This window comes from Narcine bancroftii, chromosome 7, assembly GCF_036971445.1.
Source record: "Narcine bancroftii isolate sNarBan1 chromosome 7, sNarBan1.hap1, whole genome shotgun sequence".
In the NCBI taxonomy this organism is placed as follows: domain Eukaryota; kingdom Metazoa; phylum Chordata; class Chondrichthyes; order Torpediniformes; family Narcinidae; genus Narcine; species Narcine bancroftii.
The window spans coordinates 75,645,058-75,666,911 of record NC_091475.1 but is presented as its reverse complement, the minus strand read 5'-3'; the positions used below and the strand labels follow the sequence as shown (position 1 = coordinate 75,666,911).

At 42.0% G+C, this 21,854-nt stretch overlaps 1 protein-coding gene across 6 annotated transcripts in view; it reads left to right on the top strand.

The window, feature by feature from the left end:
• The window catches only part of abcc4 (ATP binding cassette subfamily C member 4 (PEL blood group)), a 394,241-nt gene that overhangs the window by 306,779 nt on the left and 65,608 nt on the right, over positions 1-21,854 (top strand). For all 6 annotated transcript variants that reach the window (XR_011341954.1, XM_069890346.1, XM_069890349.1 and 3 more), the window contains one exon: positions 6,677-6,796. Coding sequence is in view for 5 of the 6 variants with exons in the window: in XM_069890346.1 (XP_069746447.1) it covers positions 6,677-6,796 (120 nt within the window). In the remaining variant the exon portion in view is untranslated. The remainder of the gene's footprint in view (positions 1-6,676; positions 6,797-21,854) is intronic.

Sequence of the window (21,854 nt, the reverse complement as noted above, 5' to 3'; positions counted from 1 at the left end):
GAATTAGATCTGGTGATGCAGTCATGGGTCAGTAGCGTGAACAAGAGCGGGATGAACACACAGCCCTGAGGAGTGCCACTGCTCAGTGTGATGGTGCTTGATATTCTGTAACCGACCCAGACAGACTGTGTTCTTTTTATTAGTAAGTCCAGGATCCAGATACAGAGAGAGGTGTTGACACCTTCTGCACAGTGAGCTGAAGTCATTGAACAACAGCCTGGCGAATGAGGCATTATTCTCCAGGTGGTGAAGTAGCAGCACAATGACACATAATTGAAAGAGTGAAACCCTGGTAAACTTCAGCATTGAGTTCAGAGTCTATGAAATATTGTGGCATTAGGAAGTCAAACATCAAAGTGCTGGAGGAACTCAGCCAGTCTTGCAGCATCCAGAGGAAGTAAAGACATATTACTGACATTTTGGGCCTGAGTCCCTCCTCAAGGTATGAATGAAAACAAAAGTGTCTGAATTAAAGGCTGGGGAAAGAAAGGGGGAAGAATAGGAGGGGGAGGGGTATAGATCAACAAACAAAAAATGTTAATTAGATATGATAAAAGGAAAGGTGAGAATTAATTTTGGCTCTGTGAAAGGAGACAGAGGAAAAAGGGAAGAGAGAGAGAGAGTCAGAGCTAGAGGAAAGGAGACGGAGGAAAAAGATAGGAGGGGGGTGTGTAGTTTCTAACAGAAACCGGAAAAGTCAGTGTCAATACCATCCAGTTGGAGGCAGAAGGTGAGGTGCTGTTCTTTCAATCTGCAGGTGGTCTCAGTCTGACAGTGCATGAGGCAATCGACAGACAGGCCAGCAAGGAATGTGGCAGGGAACTGAAATGTGTGGTCACTGGGAGATTCCTTCACTGTATGGGTCTTTCAGCTGCTAAGCACCTCACTGGTCTGCTGCCAAAGTCATCTTCCCTGTGAGGTAGTGTCCGGTGCTTTCCCTTCTCAATGGAGGAGATTGGTGTTCTCCCATTTCTGGTGCCCTGTGCCAGTCCATGCTCCCCGAGTCTACAATCCTTCGTACTGCCCAGCACAGGCACCATTATCTTGGACACAGATGTTCATGGTTTCAGGATTTTTAAAAAAACACACCATCGACTCCTTTAGCAGGCCATTTAAAGTCTGTACAGAGAAGTCAGCATAACAAATCAGCAGTAGGACTCTGCAGAGCAGCACTGTGTCTCCATTCCCGGCTCTCCCAAGTCTGCACCAGCTACAGTGCTGCCACTTCAGCATCACTACAGGCTACTTAGAAAAAGCACTTTGAATCTCAAGAATGCCCAAGAGGTTCAGTGTGAACTTCTTTAGTACAATGGAACAATACACTGTGCACTCAGCAAGGTTCAGAAGTGCCACTGCTGACTGAGCTGGGCAAGTCAAAGTTAGAACTGCCAGGCTGTGTCTGCACTAGAAAGTGAACCTGTTGGATAAACCTATTTGTTCTGAACATTACTAATCTATCTATTCCAGATCCACATATGCACAATGGTAATGGTACGAATAAACTCTGAACAGACATTATAGAGGCAAATTATTGAGATAGTGTTGAGGTTATCCTGCAACGTATTGTGTGGCACTACCCATGCTCTAAAAAGAACAAATTAGGATCAGATCGAGCAGCTCAAATCTAGGCATGCTTGAAGGTTTGCAACCAAACATTCCAGCAGATTTGTATTTCAAACACAATATGTAACTTATTAACCAGTATATTCTTCACTCTACAATTAACATCAAACCAGAGGCCCAAGACAAATCACAGTTCAATGAAGACTATAAAAGGAATAAAAGAGCATCCCACAGCCACAACCACACACTTAAAAATCACTGCTACTCTGCTAAGGCTATGCTTCTGAGATATCAACTGCCTCGACTTTACCATTCCCCTCAGTCATTCCAATCTCGCCCCCTCAGATGCCACTGTAATAACATTATCGCAAGTTCACTATATCCTTCATTTACTCCAATCTCACCCCCTCGGAATGCTCGGCCCTCCACTCTTTCCACACTAATCCCTTTTGACCACCAAATCCACAAAGGTGACATGATGCTGCCTTTTTGGTCAAGCCTGCACAGGCAAGATTCCTCAACTCTTCTTCTGCTAAATTGATGACTACTTTGGCGCTGCTTTAATAATCATCGATATTATCCATTTTGCTGCCAACTTCCACCCCGACTTCAAATTCACTTGGTACATCTCAAGCAACACTCTCCCCTTTCTCAGAATCTCTGTCTCCATCTCAGGATACAAACTCTCAAAAGACATCTTCGACAAGGCCACAAACTCCTAAAACTACCTTGACTACACCTCTTCACACCCTGCCCCTGTAGGGATTCCATGCTGTTTTCTCCATTTCTCCATCTCCTTTGCATCTTCTCCCAGTACGAGGTCTACCATGCCAGATTATCTGAGATGTACTCCTTCTTCAAAAATTTGTGACTTCCCCTCTACTGCCATCAACCCAAACCTCACCTGCCCATCCTTTATTACCCATACATCTGACTTGGCCCCCTCCACCCTCACATGCAATAAGTACTGGATTCCTCTTGTCTTCACCTACCACCCCACCAGCCTTAGTGTCAACCATATCATCCTCCCCCATTTCCGCCACCTACTTTGTGATACCAACAGACACATCTTCCCTTCTTATCTCCTCTTCTCATGGCATGCTCCATGACTCCCTCATCTACTCCTCCCTTCCCATTAATCGCTCCCTTTGCACCCCTTTGACCACAGGAAGTATTGCACATGCACCTAAACCTCATCCCTCGCCACCATTCGGGGTCCCAAACAGTCTTTCCAAGTAAAGCAACACTTCACTTGGGAATCTGCAGGGATCATCTACTGCATTCAATGCTCCTCTATATCGGAGAGACTGAACGTAGATCGAGAGATTGCTTCATTGATCACCTCGGCTCAATTAACTGCAATAGTGGTGATCTCTCAGTTGCAACTAATTTCAGTACCCTGCCACATTCCCTTGCTGACATGTCCGTCCACGTTGTCATGCACTGCCAGACTGAGGCCACCCAAAAACTGGGGGAACAACACCTCATTTTCTATCTGGGCACCCTCCTACTGGATGAGGCAGGTCTGTTTATGACTGAAGCATTTGGCACCATCTTCAGCAGGAAATGGTTTTGATAATGCAATCTCTCTTATTCCCAGGCCTCCTGTCAATGAGTCACTTCAGGTGAAATCAAGGAACAGGTTAATTAATTTGATGCATCAAAGGTTAGAGGACATGACAGCATCTTGGATATAAAACTGAGATTTGTGCTGCAGCTCTAGTTTCTCATGTTGCCTTGCTGTTCTAACATGTCTACAATGTTCACCTCTCTTCAAGGGTACAGAAAATTGCCTCCGGTAATTCTCTTCAAAAAGGGGCATATCCATTCTGGCTACTGTCATCCTGTCAAGCCAAGTACAATCATCTGCAAAGTGCCAAAAGGTGTTATTAACAATGAATGTTCAAGTATAGTCTCTTTGGCTTGGCTTCGCGAACGAAGATTTATGGAGGGGGTAAAAAGTCCACGTCAGCTGCAGGCTCGTTTGTGGCTGACAAGTCCGATGCGGGACAGGCAGACACGATTGCAGTGGTTGCAAGGGAAAATTGGTTGGTTGGGGTTGGGTGTTGGGTTTTTCCTCCTTTGCCTTTTGTCAGTGAGGTGGGCTCTGCGGTCTTCTTCAAAGGAGGTTGCTGCCCGCCAAACTGTGAGGCGCCAAGATGCACGGTTTGAGGCGTTATCAGCCCACTGGCGGTGGTCAATGTGGCAGGCACCAAGAGATTTCTTTAGGCAGTCCTTGTACCTTTTCTTTGGTGCACCTCTGTCACGGTGGCCAGTGGAGAGCTCGCCATATAACACGATCTTGGGAAGGCGATGGTCCTCCATCGAGAGATGTGAAAGATTCATTCTGCAATTATTCCACAACAAAATAACTGACTGAAACCTTCTGCCAAACTACAAAGTTATAGTTTTCCCACACAATCTCTCACCACCCACTACAATCATTTCTCAAACATGATCCCGTTTTGCCATTGAGTGCTTCACTCCTGGGTCAATTGGACTCCTTGATCGGGCCACAGTCTTCTGCAGCCTTCTCTTCAGCTTTCTAATGATTACTCTTTTCTATGATTCTTCATTTCTCCTCAACCATGGCTCTCTTTTTCTCCCTGCCTCATCATTACACCTCCCCTCATGCATGACTTTTTCCTCTGCCCCTTGCTTGTTAGTTTGTTATTCTCTCTGCTGTGTCCATCCCTTCTCACCAGCTCCACTCATTTATTACATGATATTCTGTGCCTTGTACGTGATATAAAATCCTTGCAGGGCACCCTGCACAAGACTGAAACAGACCACTGAACAGTCCTTTTACTGTTTGAGACCAAAGTCTTTGTTCAGTCTATGCGCTGCCTATTTCAGTGTTTGTCTAAAAGCCTATTGAAGGTAGTAATTGTATCTGATTCCACTACCACTCTGGCAGCACATTCCAGATATCAACCATTCTCTGGTTAAAAATTATACTCTCCACCCCCCCCCTCCCCCACCTACTCACCGCTTTAAAAACTCCTTCCTCTCACCTTAAATCTTTCCCTTCTTGTTTTTGATATTCCTACCAGCTGAAAAAGCTTTTATTATCTATTTTATTTATGCCACTCTTCTGTCATGATATTCTGTCAGGATTCACCTCAGTCTCATTTGCTCCAAAGAAAATAACCATTGCTTTATCCATCAAGCCCTCCATCCAAGCATCATACTGATGAATCCCCTTTGCACTTCATCCATTCAATCACATTCTTCCTGTGTTGTGGTGACCTGAACTGCAGATATTTCTCCAAGCAGCCACAGCGTTTTGTAAAGTTGCAATACAACATCCCACGACTTGTATTTTATGGCCTGAGTTCAGAAGGCAGCCTTACCACATGCCTTCTTCACCGTTCTATTGATACATGTTGCTGCTGTCAGGGAACTGTGGATTAGGGCTTGCTAATAGTACAATATTCTTGAAATAGTGTGAACACACTACCCTCGAAATTCAATTGTACATTGTAGTGCTTGCCACATAGTCATTATGTTGACTGAAATTGGGATTTATCACATGTATCACATATACTTCTAATGTGTTGTAATAAGCATTTTTAGGCATTGCAGAGCTGCCCAGCAGTGCTGATCGGCTCAGGATTTCTTCCAATTTTATTTATATTTGTAAGCCTCAGACAGCGGATGGAGTCTGGTGCTCAATTAGTCTCTCTAATTTACTGATCATCCCTGGTACTTTCTTAATCACAAATCCCCATTTCCTCCAGCCTACCTTTAATCCCAAGTGCTCCAGTAATCAATCGAGGTCCAATCTCATTGTCTAAATCCTCACCCACTACCCTTCCATGCCTCATATTAAAGCCTTACAGTCTTAACTGTTGTGGCCACCCCAACTTTACTCAGAAAGGATATGTACCCTTGACCAAGCTAATGAATCTGGTTTATTGTGAGAAATACAAGCAAATCTTTGAACTCTGAAGTTTTAGCTGGAAATATTTATGAGTCCATAGACACCCTTTTATCGATGTCCTTATATAAGCAGTGAACACTATCTGCTTACAGCATAATACATGCATTTACTTCTGGAGCCTTTTCCTAAAACTTCAAACTTTAACCCTTTCTACATTTTCTTACTGGCCCTAGAACACATTCTCTCAATGCAATAAATCATTCTTAATGTTAACTATGCATCAATAACCAAAGTTAGAGTTGGAACAAGCATGGAGAGAGCTCCCTAAGCAACCTGCTAAGAAAACTCCTCTATCCACAGGACCCGTCTGATCACACACCCCACACAAGTATCTGTTTTCCCTGTATCTTTCAGTGACAAACCTTTGCCCCCTCTCCCTACAAAACATCATACCCAAGCAAACAATGATTTGTAAATGTTTCTATAGCACTGTTGAAAGAAAATAGTTGAAAAAATGTAAGGAGATATTATGCTATAATGATATCATTCATTCTGCTCTTGGATTTTAAAATCTATAAAGAAACGTAATTAATTGATAGAAGCCTGGGCTCATTCTTTCTTTCTGAATGTAACCATGTTTAAAATCACTGCCAAAACTCAGACCCTTTTGGATAGAATTTGGTTTACTTTTGGAAAGAGTTACAAAAGTTAAATTTCCTCAGATCCAATTATTTATATTTGACACAGAATCGAAATATAAGTTAAATAACTGTCAAAAAGAATTTATTAAAATAGCCCAGCAGTAGCTAGAAAATGTGTGGCAGTAACTTGGAACTTGCGAATGAATAGATAGCATACTGGAATTGTATGAAAAGATTAGATATAATTTACGCATTGAAGTTTTTCAAAAGATTTGGGAACCATATTTTCAAACTGCAGGAATTAGGTTGTAATCACCTATCCTGAATCTTCCATCTCCTATAATTAAGATATGTTTTGTTTTAGTTGACAGTTTTAATAATTTTGATTTACTTAAATAATATTCAGATGTTCTCTACTTTCTTTTTTTCCTATGGGGCTGGTTTTTATTAAGGGGGAGGGGGTTTTAATCTTTATTATTTAGAATGACAATCTATGTATAATCTTTAATGCAGTAATGAAAATTTAAATAAAATTTTCCCAAAAAAATCACTGCCAAATCATTATATATGCATTTATTTTGTAATCCAGCTCGAAGTCCAGCCTTCTCCCATCTATCTTCATCCCTTCAAGGACTTTGGACAATACGTGCCACAAAAACTGAATCACAATTTCAGGCAAAATTTGATGAACATCAAGATCTTCATTCAGGTGAAATGATTGTATGATTTTTATTGTTTTCACATCTCAGTAATTTTGCATACTATATTGAAAATTCCATACAAAGCGAGGATAATCAAAAAAAAGCTATTTCATTGTAAAACTTGTAAACCAGACTAGCTGATTTCCTAGGTTGCTTAAGTTTCTACAAGATTTACTGCTCTCGCCCAGTGACCAAGGGTTTCTGCAAGTACATAGTCATTCATTTAGCACAAAGTGAGGTTAAACTGTAATGCCTGGAGAAGTGGAATTTGCATTGGCCCTCAACCTGACAGTGGACAAAGGCAGAAGATATACAGGTCAGTGGCACTGGAAAGAGGAGTTGAAATTGCATGCAACCAGGAGCCTGGGATGGTCATTGCAGACAGAGCAGAGGTGCTTCTGGTGAAGAAGAGTCCACATTGAATAGATTAGATGGGGTTGGAGGAGGTGCTCATTGATTTTTGCCTCACCTGGAATGGCTGCTTAATTCTTCAGATGGTGATGAGGGAGGGGTATAAGAGCAAGGGTTGCAGGGATGGAGAGGAAGAACACCTGGGTAATCTACCACCCAATGGTGAGAACTGGATTTTCCAATTTTAAGTAGCAATCACCTCATGTGTTCCCCTTGATTTCCTCCTCTAGTTCACCTTTAGTTCTCCTTCCTTCCAGCCCTTTTTTGTCCCTATTCCCACAATGCCCCTCTGGTTCCATCTGCTTTTCCCCAATACTATTCACCCATTGTATACTCTTCTCCCTTTTGGTTCAATCTGGTCCTCTCTGTCATTCTCCTTTCCTAAGCCCCCTATTTTGTTTCATCTCTACCTCTCTATGGGATCAGGGAGTGTAATTTTGCATACTATAATAGTTACGGAGAAAGGACTGGTCCTAAATTGGGGCTTGGCCAATTTTGCAGGCATTATAGTTTGATTGGGAGAGGTCGTTTGCAGGTTAGGGGGTCAGCTGGGAAGTGGGAGGACTTTAAAGGTGAGATAAGCAAGAGTTCAGGGATTGGATGTTCCTGTTGGGTGAAGTTTTTGAAACCATGGGTGATGAGAGGTTCTGGTCAGAAAAAGGCAGGCATGTGTCAGTCCAGATCAAGAGAATCTCTCAGTGAGTGCAAGAGTTGTAGGAGGACATGAGGGAAATCAGAAGGGCTAAAAGAGGACAGGATATGGATCTGGCAGGCAGGATAAGAACATACTGATAATGGGTTTATTGTCATTCATATTGTACAATATAAATATGAACTGAAAACCTTTACTTGCTGCAGCTAAATAATTACTTTGTAAATAAAAAACAACCCCAATGATTTACATAATTGTATCAAAAAGAAACAATACACACAAAATATGGATCATTTTTTAAAAATTCAGTTACCCTTGTGCAAGGAAAGTGACTGCAATACTGCAGACAGTCCTTTTGTGGCATCAGAGCAGTTGATGATTAGCTGTTGAAATAAACTATTGTTAGAAAAATTGGTGACATGGAATTGTTAAGAAATTTATTTTATTAGTATATATGAAATTACAGGAGAAGGTGTCTAAATTAGGTTTATTTAGGTCAAAGGAAATATGGGAACATGATTTAAATGTTTAAAAGACATGGCAAAATGTGTGTAAGGATATTATGATTAATGCAATTAATGTAAGATATAGGTTGCTTCAATATAATTTTTTTACATCAATTATACTTTATACCTCAAAAATTGAATAAATGGAAATCAGATATTTCAGACCGATGTTTTAGATGTGGTGAAAGAAATTGGAACTTTTTTCCACTCTACTTGACATTGTTCAAAAGTCAAACCATTTTGGATTTCCATTAGTAATTTTTTGCAACAGGTTACTGGTGTCGTTTTTCGGTTAAATCCTGAGCTATTTTTGATGGGTAATTTTGGAAATATAATTCTTAAATTAGATGTATTAGATTCTTAATTGAAATTTGTTAAATTAGCTCTGGTAATAACAAGGAAGTGTTACTTGGAAATCAGATGTTTCTTTAACATTAGGAAGATGGCAAACAGATCCAAAGCTGCATTCCATTAGAAAAAATGACATATATTTGAGGTAAATATTGTATTTTTTACAGATTTGGAGCCTGTATGCTCAAATATTAGGAGTTTATAAATAATTCCCTTGATTTCTCCAGTTCCATGAAGTTTTCACTTAATTAATTATTTTTTAGGGGTGAAAATGTTTTTATGTGAGATCTTCGAGTGTTTCCAAGAGCAATCCAACTTGATATGTATATTTACTATATTTTTATTAGTATTTTAGTTTTTTTTTAATTGTTGTAGTTATTTTTCTTTGGGTAGGTAGTGGGGGTTTTGGGGAGGGATGGGAGAGTATATTAGATTTTTCTAGTTTTTTTCTTTCATATAAAATTAATGTATTTAATCATTCTTTTTATATAATATTTTGATATATGAAAACTGTATTTATGCACGAGTTTGTCATAAAATACTAGAAAAAGAAATAAACTGTTCAGTACAGCACTAGAACAGGCCCTCCGGCCCATGAGTCCATGGCAAAGTTGCTAAACTGAACTAAAACCCTGTTGCTTGCCACTTGATACTTATCCCAGTGTTCTCTGCATATTCATGTGTTGATTTAGAACACTACTATTGATCTGCTTCCACCACTACTCCAGGCAGCCAGTTTCAGGCACCTACCACTCAGTGTAAATAAAACCTTGCTCAGCACATCTTTAAACTTTTCACTCCCCTCATCTTAAATGCTTGTCATCTGGTATCTACATTTTTATCCTGTGAAAAAGATGCTGACTCTCTATCCTATCTATGCTTCCCATAATTTTATCAACTTCTATCAGATCTTCCGTCAGCCTCCAACGTAGCTAAGAAAACTGCTCCAGTTTGTCTAACCTCTCCCCAGAGCTAATAACCCTGTAATCCAGGCAACATCATGGTAAATCTCTTTTGTACCCCATCCAAAGCCTCCACATCCTTCCTGTAATGAGGCGACCAGAATTTCACACCATACTGCGACTTAAGTCAATTTTTTTTTTGACTGCAATATGACTTACTCACTTTTATACTGAATGCCCCACCCAAGCATACAATATGCCTTCTTTATCACCCAATTTGCATAGCCACTTTCAATGATCTATGACATGAAATCCAAGATCCCCCTTGCATATCAATGCCTTTGAACCCTGTCTTTAACTGTATACAGATGCCTAACCTTTTATCCGGGATCGTCGGGACCAGACACCTGCTGTTGTTCGGAATCTTCCGGATTTCGGAATCATTTTTAAATGGGAGTGTCTTTAAGCAAATGCCTCGTTCCTGGCCCTGGCCATCCGTCACAGCACTCCCCCAATCATTTGTTGCCACCCCCATCCAACTCCTGATGCGGTAGCAGGAGTGCAGTACTGCCAAGCCTTGAGTTCACCGGAGCCCCACACTGGCTTGTAGCAATGGCTCAATGCAGGTCCAGTGGCTGTCTTCGTTACCCAAAATCCCCCACGCAGCTGGAACTGTTCTGCCAGAGTCAGGGATACGCAGAGCGGTTCCAGCTGCATGGGAGATTATGGTTAAGGAAGATAGTCATTGCTCCTGCTTTGAGCTAGCCGCCACCTGCTTCTCTTCCACTGAGTGCTGGGGCCCAAGAATCACCTTTCCACTGAAGATAAGAGAGGGTGCTCTATCTCTTTTTCCTCCCACTCTATCCTGCCCCTTTTGCATCCAAGTCTGTCAGGGCGACAACATCATAATTCCAAGTGTCAGTCCAAGCTCTTGGTTCATTTGCTTTACCCAGAATACTTCTTGCATTAAAAAAAACATTTCAGCCCATCAATCTGTTCATTCAATGTGTTCATTCACCTTTCCCTTCCTAACCATTTTTTCAGGTTTACTTGCCATCTGACATCCCCTTAATTACTTCACTTGTTACCTTGCTGCTCCTTTTGCCCCCTCCTCCCTTCCAGTTTCAACCCTCCAGAGTAACACAAGCAAATCTCACTGCAAGATTCTTGATTCCCCTCCAGTTGAAATGGAATCTGTTCCCCTTGCACAGGTCACATCCCACATTGCCTCGAAGAGAGATCATTGATCTGAACATCTGAAGCTCAAGTTCCTGCAATAGGTCCTTACCCATGTAATAACCTAAACTCTGTCTCTACTTCTTGCATTGAAAGCATGTGGCACAGATTGTAATCCCACCATTGCCTTCCTGGAGCCCCTGCTTTTTTAACTGGCTATCAAGCCATTAAATCATTCTCCTACCACTCTTGCTCTACCTGACCACCCTTCCTTGTTGAGTCTCAGAGCCAGTCATGGTACTACCTTTTGACAGGTTTTCATTCAAAGCATTAAACCAGTTAATGAGGGTACTGGCCTTAGAGGAACCCTGCACTGTCCACCTATTGTCTTTACTTTTCCTGGTGGTTACACAACTACCTGCAGCATGCACCTTAACTGCAATCTATGGCCCTCTCTGCCTCAGGATTGTCCAGGTCCAGCTCCAGCTCCAGTTTCAATTCCTTGATGCATTAAATAACCAGCTGCAGCTGGGTACACACTTCCCACAGATGTAATCAACAGAGACACAGAAATCTTGCTGGTATCCACATTCTAAAGGAGGAGCATAGCTCTGCCCAGAATGACATCCAGACTGAAGAAGGTCTGAAAAGTATTAAAAAAAAACCTTTCCTGGACCTTTGTTCAACACTCATGGCCGAAGCACTTACTACAGTGAACTGGAATTCACTGTCTATGCATTGTTCTGATGGCTGGCTCCACCCTCACCTACCCCAATATAAACCCTGATTTTCCCACCTTACCTCAGATTCACCTGAGGATGATTGTGTTAACCGGCCATTGATTATAAGCTATTAAAAGCATGTTTGTACTCCTCATTGTCTCTGAGTGCAGTCAGTCACGTTACACTTACACTTCCAGTACACTCACTCATCTGAATCTATTATTTATTTTATTGGCTGCAATGACTAACAACAAGCGAATCAAAAATTTTGCTCTGCCTCCTGGGCCCTGAAGTACTTGGGATCAGCTGTTCTGTTTAAAGTGAAATTCTTCCTCTCAAAGATAAAGGAAAATCTTACAAGATTTTACAGGTATATTAATAGAAAAACAATGGCTCGGGAGAGAATTGTTCCCATTAAAAATCAACAATCAACTTTGTGTGGAGCCATAGGAGATGGGTGAGATTTCATAGCAAATATTTCTCATTGTCTTTACCATGAAGAAGATCATCAAAGTCAAGGAACTGAAGCAAACAAGCACTGGGTCCACTGCTGTTTGTTGTCTATATTAATGATGGGTCACAGTAATGGACATGATAAGTAAGGATGTGAGTGAGGAAAGATGCTATTTGCAACAAGAATTTGATCAGTTGGGAAGGTAGACTAAGGAGTTGGAAATGGAATTTAACTCTGACAAATGTGATTTGCTACACTTCGGTGAGTCAAACCAGGACAGGACTTGCATGGAAAGTGGAATGGCGCTGGGGAGCCTCGTAGAAGGGAGATCAAGTTCCCTGAAAGTGGCGATTCAGGTAGTGAGCAAGACGTGTAGCATGCTTGTCTTCATTGGGCAGGGTATTGAATACAAAAGTTGGGACCTTGTGATGCAGGCGTGCAAAGGTCACAATTAGAGGATGAATGTGCATGGAAGATTAGCGTATTGATATCCATCCAAGCTACTGAAAAGATATCAATAAGCTAAAAAGGGATGCAAAAGAGATTCATCTGTGTGACTGGGACTTGGAGGGAATGAGTTCTAGGGAGAGGTTGGATAGGCTGGGTCTTCATTTCTTAGAGTAAAGGAGGCTGAGGCATGTCTTCATTTTCGACATGCTGTCCACTCTCTCTGCAGTAATCCTAACCTCACCATCAAACTTGCAGACAAGAGTGGCACTGTTATGGTCTGGCGCACTCAACTCTATTTGGTCAAAGTCAGACAACTCTCAAGCACCTCATCTTATTTATCCTTCCAATAGGATTCAACTGAAACTCAGCAAATCACTGTCTCACATACTATCTCTGAGCTCATCACTTCCAATCGTCTCCCTAGCCCAGCCTCTATCCATTTACCTCAACTCCGGTCCCTCCCCAGCTATACATCCATGATACTTCATAGGCCCGCCATCACTTCAAAAACTTCCAGTTCCTTGAACTTGACCACCTCATCTTTACCATGAACACCCATTCACTATACACACCATCTCCCGTACTGAAGGCCTCAAAGCACTTCATTTCTTTCTCAGCAATACAACCAACCAGGCCCCCTCCCATCACCACCCTCCTCTGGCTGGCAGAATGTCATCACCCTCAGTAACTTCCCCTTTAACTCATCCCACTTTCTCCAAGTCACAAGAGCAGCCATGGGTACCCACATAGGTCCCAGTTATGCCTGCCTTTTTGTTAGCTATGTAGAGCAGTCCACACCTCAAGCCTTCTCAGGCAGGTCCCTTAAACTCTTCCTCTGCTACATCGACAGCTACTTTGCTGCTGTCTCATGCACCAATGATTAGCTCATTGACTTTATCCACTTTGCTGCCAGCTTCCATCCCAACCTCATATTTATTTTGCCCATCTTTTGCAACACTGTTCCCTTTCTCGTTCTTTCTGTCTCCATTTTTAGAGACAAACTCTAGACCAATGTCTTCTACAAACCCACCATCTCCATCAGCTACCTCAATTACTCTTCTTCAAATCCTGCCCCCTATAAGAATTCTATTCCTTTATCTCAATTTCATCTGCTTCTGGGACAAGATCATCAGAGATGTCCTCCTTCTTCAAACAATGTGACTTCCTCTGTACCACCGTCAACTCGACCCTCACTCACATGTCCTCCATTAAATGCACATCTGCCCTGGCCCCCTCTGATCCCACATATAACAAGGATAGGCTTCCCCTTGTCTTCACCTACCACCCTATCAGCCTTTGTGTTGAACATATTCTCCGCAATTTCCTCCACCACCAGATATATCTTCCCTGCTTCTCCCCTTCTTCATTGCACAAGGACTATATCCTCTGTGACTCCCTCATCCACTCCTCCCTTCCCACCAATCGTCCTCTTGGCACCTACCCCTATGTGAAACACGAAAGTCTGCAGATGCTGTGATTGTAGTAAAAACACCCCATAATGCTGAAGAAGCTCAGCCGGTCTCTTCAGATGGTGAAAAGATCAGCTGAGTTCTTCCAGAGTTTCGATGCATTTAGCCTACCCCTGTGACCACAGGAGGTGCTCCATTTGCAGCCACACTCCTCCCTCACTACCATCTGGGGCTCCAAGCAGTCCTTCCAAGTGAAGCAGCATTTCACTTGTAAACCTGCAGGGGTCATCTATTGTATCCAGTGCTCCTGTTGTGGTCTCCTCGACATCGAAGAGACTGGATGCAGACTGGGAGTATGTCAGCTCCATCCCCTCCAATAGCGGGGTCTCCTAGTGGCCACCCATTTCAATTCCTCACTCCATTCCCATGCCAACATGTCTGTCTATGGTCTTATGCACTCCCAGACTGTGACCACCTGCACATTGGAGGAACAAGACCTCCTATTCTGTCTGGGCATCCTCCAAATGGATGGCATTAACATCAACCTCCTGTTTCTGTTAGCCCCCATCCCCCATATCTCCTTTCCTGTAGCTCTCTCTCTTTTTGCCCAGCTCTGCATTCATAGAGCCAACCTCCCCCCACCCCCCCCCCCCCCCATCAATTTTTGCCTTTCCTTCGACTGGCCTCTTTTCTATATCCTCCTTTGCCATTTATTTTATTCAGGTATGGCCTGCTTTTTTTTCTCATACCTTGAAGTAGGGCTTAGGCCTGAAACATCAGTAATATTCTTTACCTCCCATGGATGCTGCGAGATGTACTGAATTCCTCAAGCATTTCTGTGAATAATGAGGAGGACAGTCATGGGCTACTGAGAGATATTGACTACTTGGTAAATTAGGCGGAACAAACCTTATGTACAAGGCCCAAGTTCCTTGAAGGTGACACACGATTAGGTTGGATCGTAAAGAAGGTGTACGAGCGATGATCTTCATGAGCTATAGGAAGATTATGGTACAGTTTTATTAAACATTGGTGAAGCAACATCTGAAATGTTATGTGGAGTCTTGGTCTCCTAGTTATAGAAAAGTGATGATTTCTCTGGAGAGGGTGCAGTGGAGATTTACCAGAATGTTGGTAGTGATGGAGCATCTCAGTTGAGGAGAGAATGTATCTGCTTGGCTTGGGTCAATGGAACAGAAAAGACTGAGGGGGAACCTGATAGAGTATTACAAAACTATGAAAGGCATTGATATGAAAGATTGTAGTCAACTTTTTTTCTGTAACCAAGAATCCTATAACTAGAGGGCATAGATTAAAGCAAAGTAAGAGGTTGTTGAAGTTTGGAATACTTTGTTTGAGGTGGTGGAGGCTTAGGGTCTCAGAGCATTTAAGAAATATCTAGACAAGCACCTGAAGATACCAGACTTTGAAGTCTACAAATCAAGTACTGGTAACTGGGATAGGTGAGGACTTGCTAGAGTGGACCAAAGGATTTGTTTCTACGCTGATAATTCTATAACAAAATTTTAAAGTCAAGGTACGTTTATTTGTTGTTCATACCATACATTGCACAGTAAAGATGAGATAGCGTTTCTTCAGGATCACGGAGCAGATTTACATAAATATAAGTTAAAATATTAAGACATAAACAATAAAAGTACATGTGCTAGATATTTTTTTCAACATTGTTCTGTATTTGATTTTCAACACTTATATGATATCACATAACCATTGCTAATGTTGTAGTTAGATGTACTTTTTTTTAAGAACAGCAGCACGGATAATTTTGTGAGTATTATAGCAGTGGCAGCTGGAATGGATCTGTGTTAATGTTAATATTTAAGTTAATGTTAAGCTATATTTCATATAAAAATGTTTTAGTAAAGTAAGTTATAGAGTTCAAATATTGTATATGTATTTTTACTAAGTTGTGGGCTGGTATAGGGTCACACACAAGTCACAGCACATTTATAGAGAACCATTCTCAGAGTCGACGCATCTGGAAAGCAGAGCCATGATGGAACTGAAGTGTTCTTAATTGAAACTTAAGTACCAGGTTTGGTACTTGAACAGAGATGAGGTCTGAGGTTGTTATCGATATGGAGTGGTTTTGAAAATGGCAAGAAATTTTGCAGAAATGAAACTAGAACTTAAAGATTCCAGTACATGATTTTGAAGAATCAAAATTGCCTTGTTGATGATATATTGTCATATGATTTTGAGAAATATATTGACAAATTCAGACATTTTGAGTCAGTTCAGAAGTCAAGACCCTGTGGGACACTCAGAAGTTGGACCTTTGTGAAAGTCAGGGTTGAATTACAGAAACCAGAATAGGTGCTGCTATGTGTTTCCCCTAATCAAAGGGAAATACAGAAAATAGTGGATTTCAAAAGGGAGACCACTTTCTGACTGCTCTTTTGAAACTAAGGAGTGCAGCCTCATTGTGGAAGAAAACTGAAGAAGACAGAAAGCTTGACCTCGTGGAAAGACGGGGCTTGTATTGTTCTTATCACAGGAGATGCAACATAAATGGCTTTTAAACAAGTAAGATCACTTATTATTAGTGACCAGAAGATGGTCACTCCTGTTTGAAGAATATCTCTCTGAAAGACAGCTCATCCATAGACTCGTGAGTTTAAAGAGATCTGAAGATGTAATGTTTAAAACTCCTTCATAATTACTTCTGAACTGTGATTTAAAAGGATCCTGAAGTCAACAAGACATTTGAAACTGGACTTTAAAAATTGACTTTTTCAGAATCAAATTTAAACTGTAATGGTTTTGGACTTTAATACACATACACATTTACATTTGTGCATAGTGGGGTTAAATTTAGAGTTAAGTTTAGAGATAAGTAAGAAATGTTATGTTATTAATTGTTTAATAAAAACTTTGTTAGTCGTAACACAGTAAAGTTCGTGGAAAGGATTCTGAGGGACAAGATTTATCTGCATTTGGAAAGGCAAGCACTGTGCATGGGAAATTGTATCTCAATTCAATTTGAGTTTTTACAGAGGTGACCAAGCAGATTCACAGAGTGGTAGATATTATCTATGTGATTAAGTATGGCCTTTGACAAGTTTCTGAATATTAGACTAGTTTGGAAGGTTAGATTACCTGAGGTCCAGGGTGAGTTACCTACATTGATACAAAATTGGTTTGGGAGTCAGACTTTTAGAGGTGCTGTGCATGGTTTCATGAAATTGGTGATTCAGGTAGACAGGGTAGTGAAGGAGGGGTTTGGCATGATTGCCTATATCAGTCAGGGTTTTGAATACAGGATGAAGATCATTATTGTTACCAATGAATGTCAGCAGTGAGAACACACTTAGAGCACTGTGCATGCTTTAAGTTAATTACCAATTGAAAGGATATCATAAAGCTAGAATGGGTGCATAAAAGGATAAAAAGATTCATCAGAATGTTGACGGAACTGGGGAGGCTTAAATTATAAGGAGAGGCTGGATAGTCTGGGACTTTTCTCCCTGGAGGGCCTTACAGAGGATGATAAAATCTTGAGGGGCTTAGATAAGTTCAGTCATTTTTTTCCTCAAGTAGGAAGGCATATATTTAAGGTAAAAGGAGAAATTTATAAAAGCGACCTGAGGGGCATCTTCTTCACACAGATGGTATTGGGCACTAGAACAAGCTGCCAGAAGAAGTGATAGAAATTGGGACAAATGTAATATTCAGAAGACATTTAGACAGATACATGGGTTTGAATAATTCTGGACATATAGGCCAAATGCAGGCAAATAGGATAGTATGGTTGTCATGAATGTCAGGTCAAAGGACCTGTTTCCATGCTCTTGATTGTACAAGAAGATGGTAATGGATGGTTATTTCTCAGCTTGGAGGCTTGTGACCAACACTGGGACTGGGTCCAGGTCCACTGATGATTGTCATTATGTGAGTTATTTGGATGGGAATACAAGTGGTATGATTAGTAAGTTTGCAGGAGGCAGCAAAGTTTATGTACATGGGAGAGTGAAGGAAGTTGTCTAAGCTTAGAACAGAATATAGAATATTGAGAAGAGTGAACAAGGGAATGGCATATGGAATTTAACGACTAAGTGCAAAGTGAAGCATTTTGGGACATTAAACATATTTACAGTGAATGGGAGGGCCCTGGAGAGTGATATTGAACAGAGAAATCTTAGGGTGCACGTACCCCTTTGGATACTGCTGAGGGGGATGACCTATCTGTGCATTGTGGTCTGCTCTGAGCCTCAGAAGGGAAGGGCAAGCAATGGTCATGGGGACGATAGTCAGAGGAACAGATAGGAGGCTCTGTGGCTGTGAAAGAGTCTCCTGGATGGTGTGTAATCTTCCAAAATGCCTTTGAGTGGGTGCAAGATATTGTTAAGGAGGAGGATAAACAACCAGAGGTCGTGGTACATATTGGTAACAAGACATAGTGTGGACTGGGGTAGAGGTCCTGTAAAGTTAGTTTTGGGAGTTAGGAAATAGGCAGAAGAGCAGGACCTCCAAGGTAATGATGTCTGGATTACTCACAGTGCCAGGAGCTAGGAAAGGTCAGAATGGGAAGATGGTGCAGACAAATGTGTGGCTGAAGAGATGGTTCAGGGATCAGGGTTTCAAGTTCTTGGATCTTTGGAACCTTTTCTGGGGAAGGGGTGATCTATACAAGTGAGACCGGTTTGGACCTGAACTCAGGGGAACCAATATCCCGACAGGGAGGTTTGCTAATGCTGTTGGGGGGGCGGGGGGGGGGGGGAAGAATTAAATTAGATTCGCAGGGACGTGGGAACCAAGGTGAGAAGCAGATGAAGAGGTGGTTGCCACATAAGTAGGGAGTTTGTATGGAAGGACAGGCAGATAGGGCAAAATTGCAGCCATTGGAATGAGTTTCAATGCAACAGGGACACAAAGTCAAAAGTAACAAATAAAGAGCTGAAGGGTTTGTATTTAAATGCACACAGCATAAGAAATAAAGTGGATGACCTTGTAGTACAGCTGCACATTGGTAGGTATGATCCTGTGGCCACATGGATCATAGCTAAAGGATGGATGTCATTGGGAGCTTAATGTTCAAGCATACATAGTGTATCAAAAGGATTGGCAGGTAAACGGGGTGGAGTAGCTCTGTTGGTAAGGAACAACATTAAATCATTAGAAAGAAGTGACATAGAATCACAAGATATAGAATCATTGTGGGTTGAGTTAAGAAATGGCAAGGGTAAAAACTCACTATTGGTAGTTATATACTGACCTCCGTACTGTCATCAGGATTGAACAACAAATTACCACAGCCACTAAGAAAGGCATGTCAGAGGGCAATATTATGATAGTGATGGGGGATTTTAACATGCAAGTATATTGGGAAAACCAAGTTGGGATGGATCTCAAGAGAGAGAATTTGTATAATGCCTACGAGATGGTTTTTAGAGCGGTGTGTTGATGAGCCCACTAAGGGATTGGTTGTACTGGATTAGGTGTTGTGTAATGCACCAGAGGTGATTGGAGAGTTGAGAATAAAGGAACTATTGAGAGCCAGTGATCAGAGTATGATTGAGTTCAATTTGAGATTTAACAAGGAGAAACTAAAGTCAGATATGGTGGTAGTATTTCTGTAGAATAAAGAGAATTACACTGGCATGAGAGAGGAGCTGGCCAAAATAGATCAGAAGAGTGCATTGGTAGGGAGATAAGCAGAACAGCAATAGGTGGGGTTTCTGCAAGAAATGACGAAGGTACAAGATAAATACATACCATAAAAGGAGCAATATTGAAATAGAAAAAAGTCATAACTGCGGCTGACAAGGGAAATCAAAGCCAATGTAAAAGCTTAAGAAAGGGCATACAAGGAAGCAAAATTTAGTGGAACAATGGACGATTGGCCAGTTTATAAAAACTTGCAGAAGGTACCCAAAAGTCTCATAAGGTATCCAAAAAACTCAAGGAGGGAAAAGGTGAAGTATGAAAGTAGGCTAGTAAATAATATCAAAGAAGATACGAAAAACTTCTTCAAGTATATAAAGAGTAAAAGATATAGGACCACAAGAAAATGGTGCTGGAGAAATAATAATGGGAGAAAAGGAGATGGCTGTGGAATTAAATGAGTATTTTGCATCATTCTTCTCTGTGGAAGACATTAGCAATGTGCCAGATTTGGAATGTTTCAGGGAAGGGAAGTGAGTGCAGTTACTATTTCAAGGGAGAAGATGCTCAGAAAGCTGAATGGTATAGATCTGAATAGATCTCCTGGGCCAGATGGATAGCACCCTCGGGTTTTGAAAAAAAGTAGCGGTAGAGATGGAGGTCTGCAGACACCATTGATGAAGTAAAAACAAAATGCTGGAGAAACTCAGCAGGTCAAACAGTGTACTTTATAGAGCAAAGAATAAAGATACATAACCAATGTTTCAGGCTTGAGCCCTACATCAAGGGATGAAAAAATGTAGATAGGCACTTGAAATCAATGGTGGGGGGTGAGATAGATAGGGGGAGGAGCATGGTCTCAAAGGCAGGAGGTAATAGGTGGATGAGGAAAGGAGGGCACAACAGCAAATAGGGGAGGAGGGATGGCTCTGTGAATGGAGAGGTAGTAGAAAGCTGGAGGAAAGAAGACAAAGGGAAAAAGAAGGGAGGGAGAAGGGAGAGTGGGCTAGCAGAAACCGGAGACATCATTGCTAATGCCATCCAGTTGGAGAGTGCCTAGTCAAAAAATTAAGTGTTGCTCCTCCAATGTACTGGTGGTCTTAGTGTGACAGTACATGAGTACATGTCCGTGAACTACTCTTTGCAGATGATGCCGCTTTAGTTGCCCATTCAGAGCCAGCTCTTCAGCGCTTGACGTCCTGCTTTGCGGAAACTGCCAAAATGTTTGGCCTGGAAGTCAGCCTGAAGAAAACTGAGGTCCTCCATCAGCCAGCTCCCCACCATGACTACCAGCCCCCCCACATCTCCATCGGGCACACAAAACTCAAAACGGTCAACCAGTTTACCTATCTCGGCTGCACCATTTCATCAGATGCAAGGATCAACAATGAGATAGACAACAGACTCGCCAAGGCAAATAGCGCCTTTGGAAGACTACACAAAAGAGTCTGGAAAAACAACCAACTGAAAAACCTCACAAAGATAAGCGTATACAGAGCCGTTGTCATACCCACACTCCTGTTCGGCTCCGAATCATGGGTCCTCTACCGGCACCACCTACGGCTCCTAGAACGCTTCCACCAGCGTTGTCTCCGCTCCATCCTCAACATCCATTGGAGCGCTCACACCCCTAACGTCGAGGTACTCGAGATGGCAGAGGTCGACAGCATCGAGTCCACGCTGCTGAAGATCCAGCTGCGCTGGATGGGTCACGTCTCCAGAATGGAGGACCATCGCCTTCCCAAGATCGTATTATATGGCGAGCTCTCCACTGGCCACCGTGACAGAGGTGCACCAAAGAAAAGGTACAAGGACTGCCTAAAGAAATCTCTTGGTGCCTGCCATATTGACCACCGCCAGTGGGCTGATAACGCCTCAAACCGTGCATCTTGGCGCCTCACAGTTTGGCGGGCAGCAGCCTCCTTTGAAGAAGACCGCAGAGCCCACCTCACTGACAAAAGGCAAAGGAGGAAAAACCCAACACCCAACCCCAACCAACCAATTTTCCCTTGCAACCGCTGCAATCGTGTCTGCCTGTCCCGCATCGGACTGGTCAGCCACAAACGAGCCTGCAGCTGACGTGGACTTTTTACCCCCTCCATAAATCTTCGTCCGCGAAGCCAAGCCAAAGAAAAAAGAAAAGAACATGAGGGCATGGACAGACATCTCAGCATGGGAGTGGAGGACAGAATTGAAGTGGTTGGCCACTGGAAGATGTCTGTCACTGATTGTAATGAATCTGTGTTAATAATATTTAGGATAATATTAAGCTATATTTCATATAAAAATGTCTTAGTAAAGTAAGTTGTAGAATTAAAATATTGTATATGTATTTTTAGTAAGTTAGTTATGGGCTGGTAAAGGATCACACACAGGTCACAGCTCATTTACAGAGAACCATTGTACTC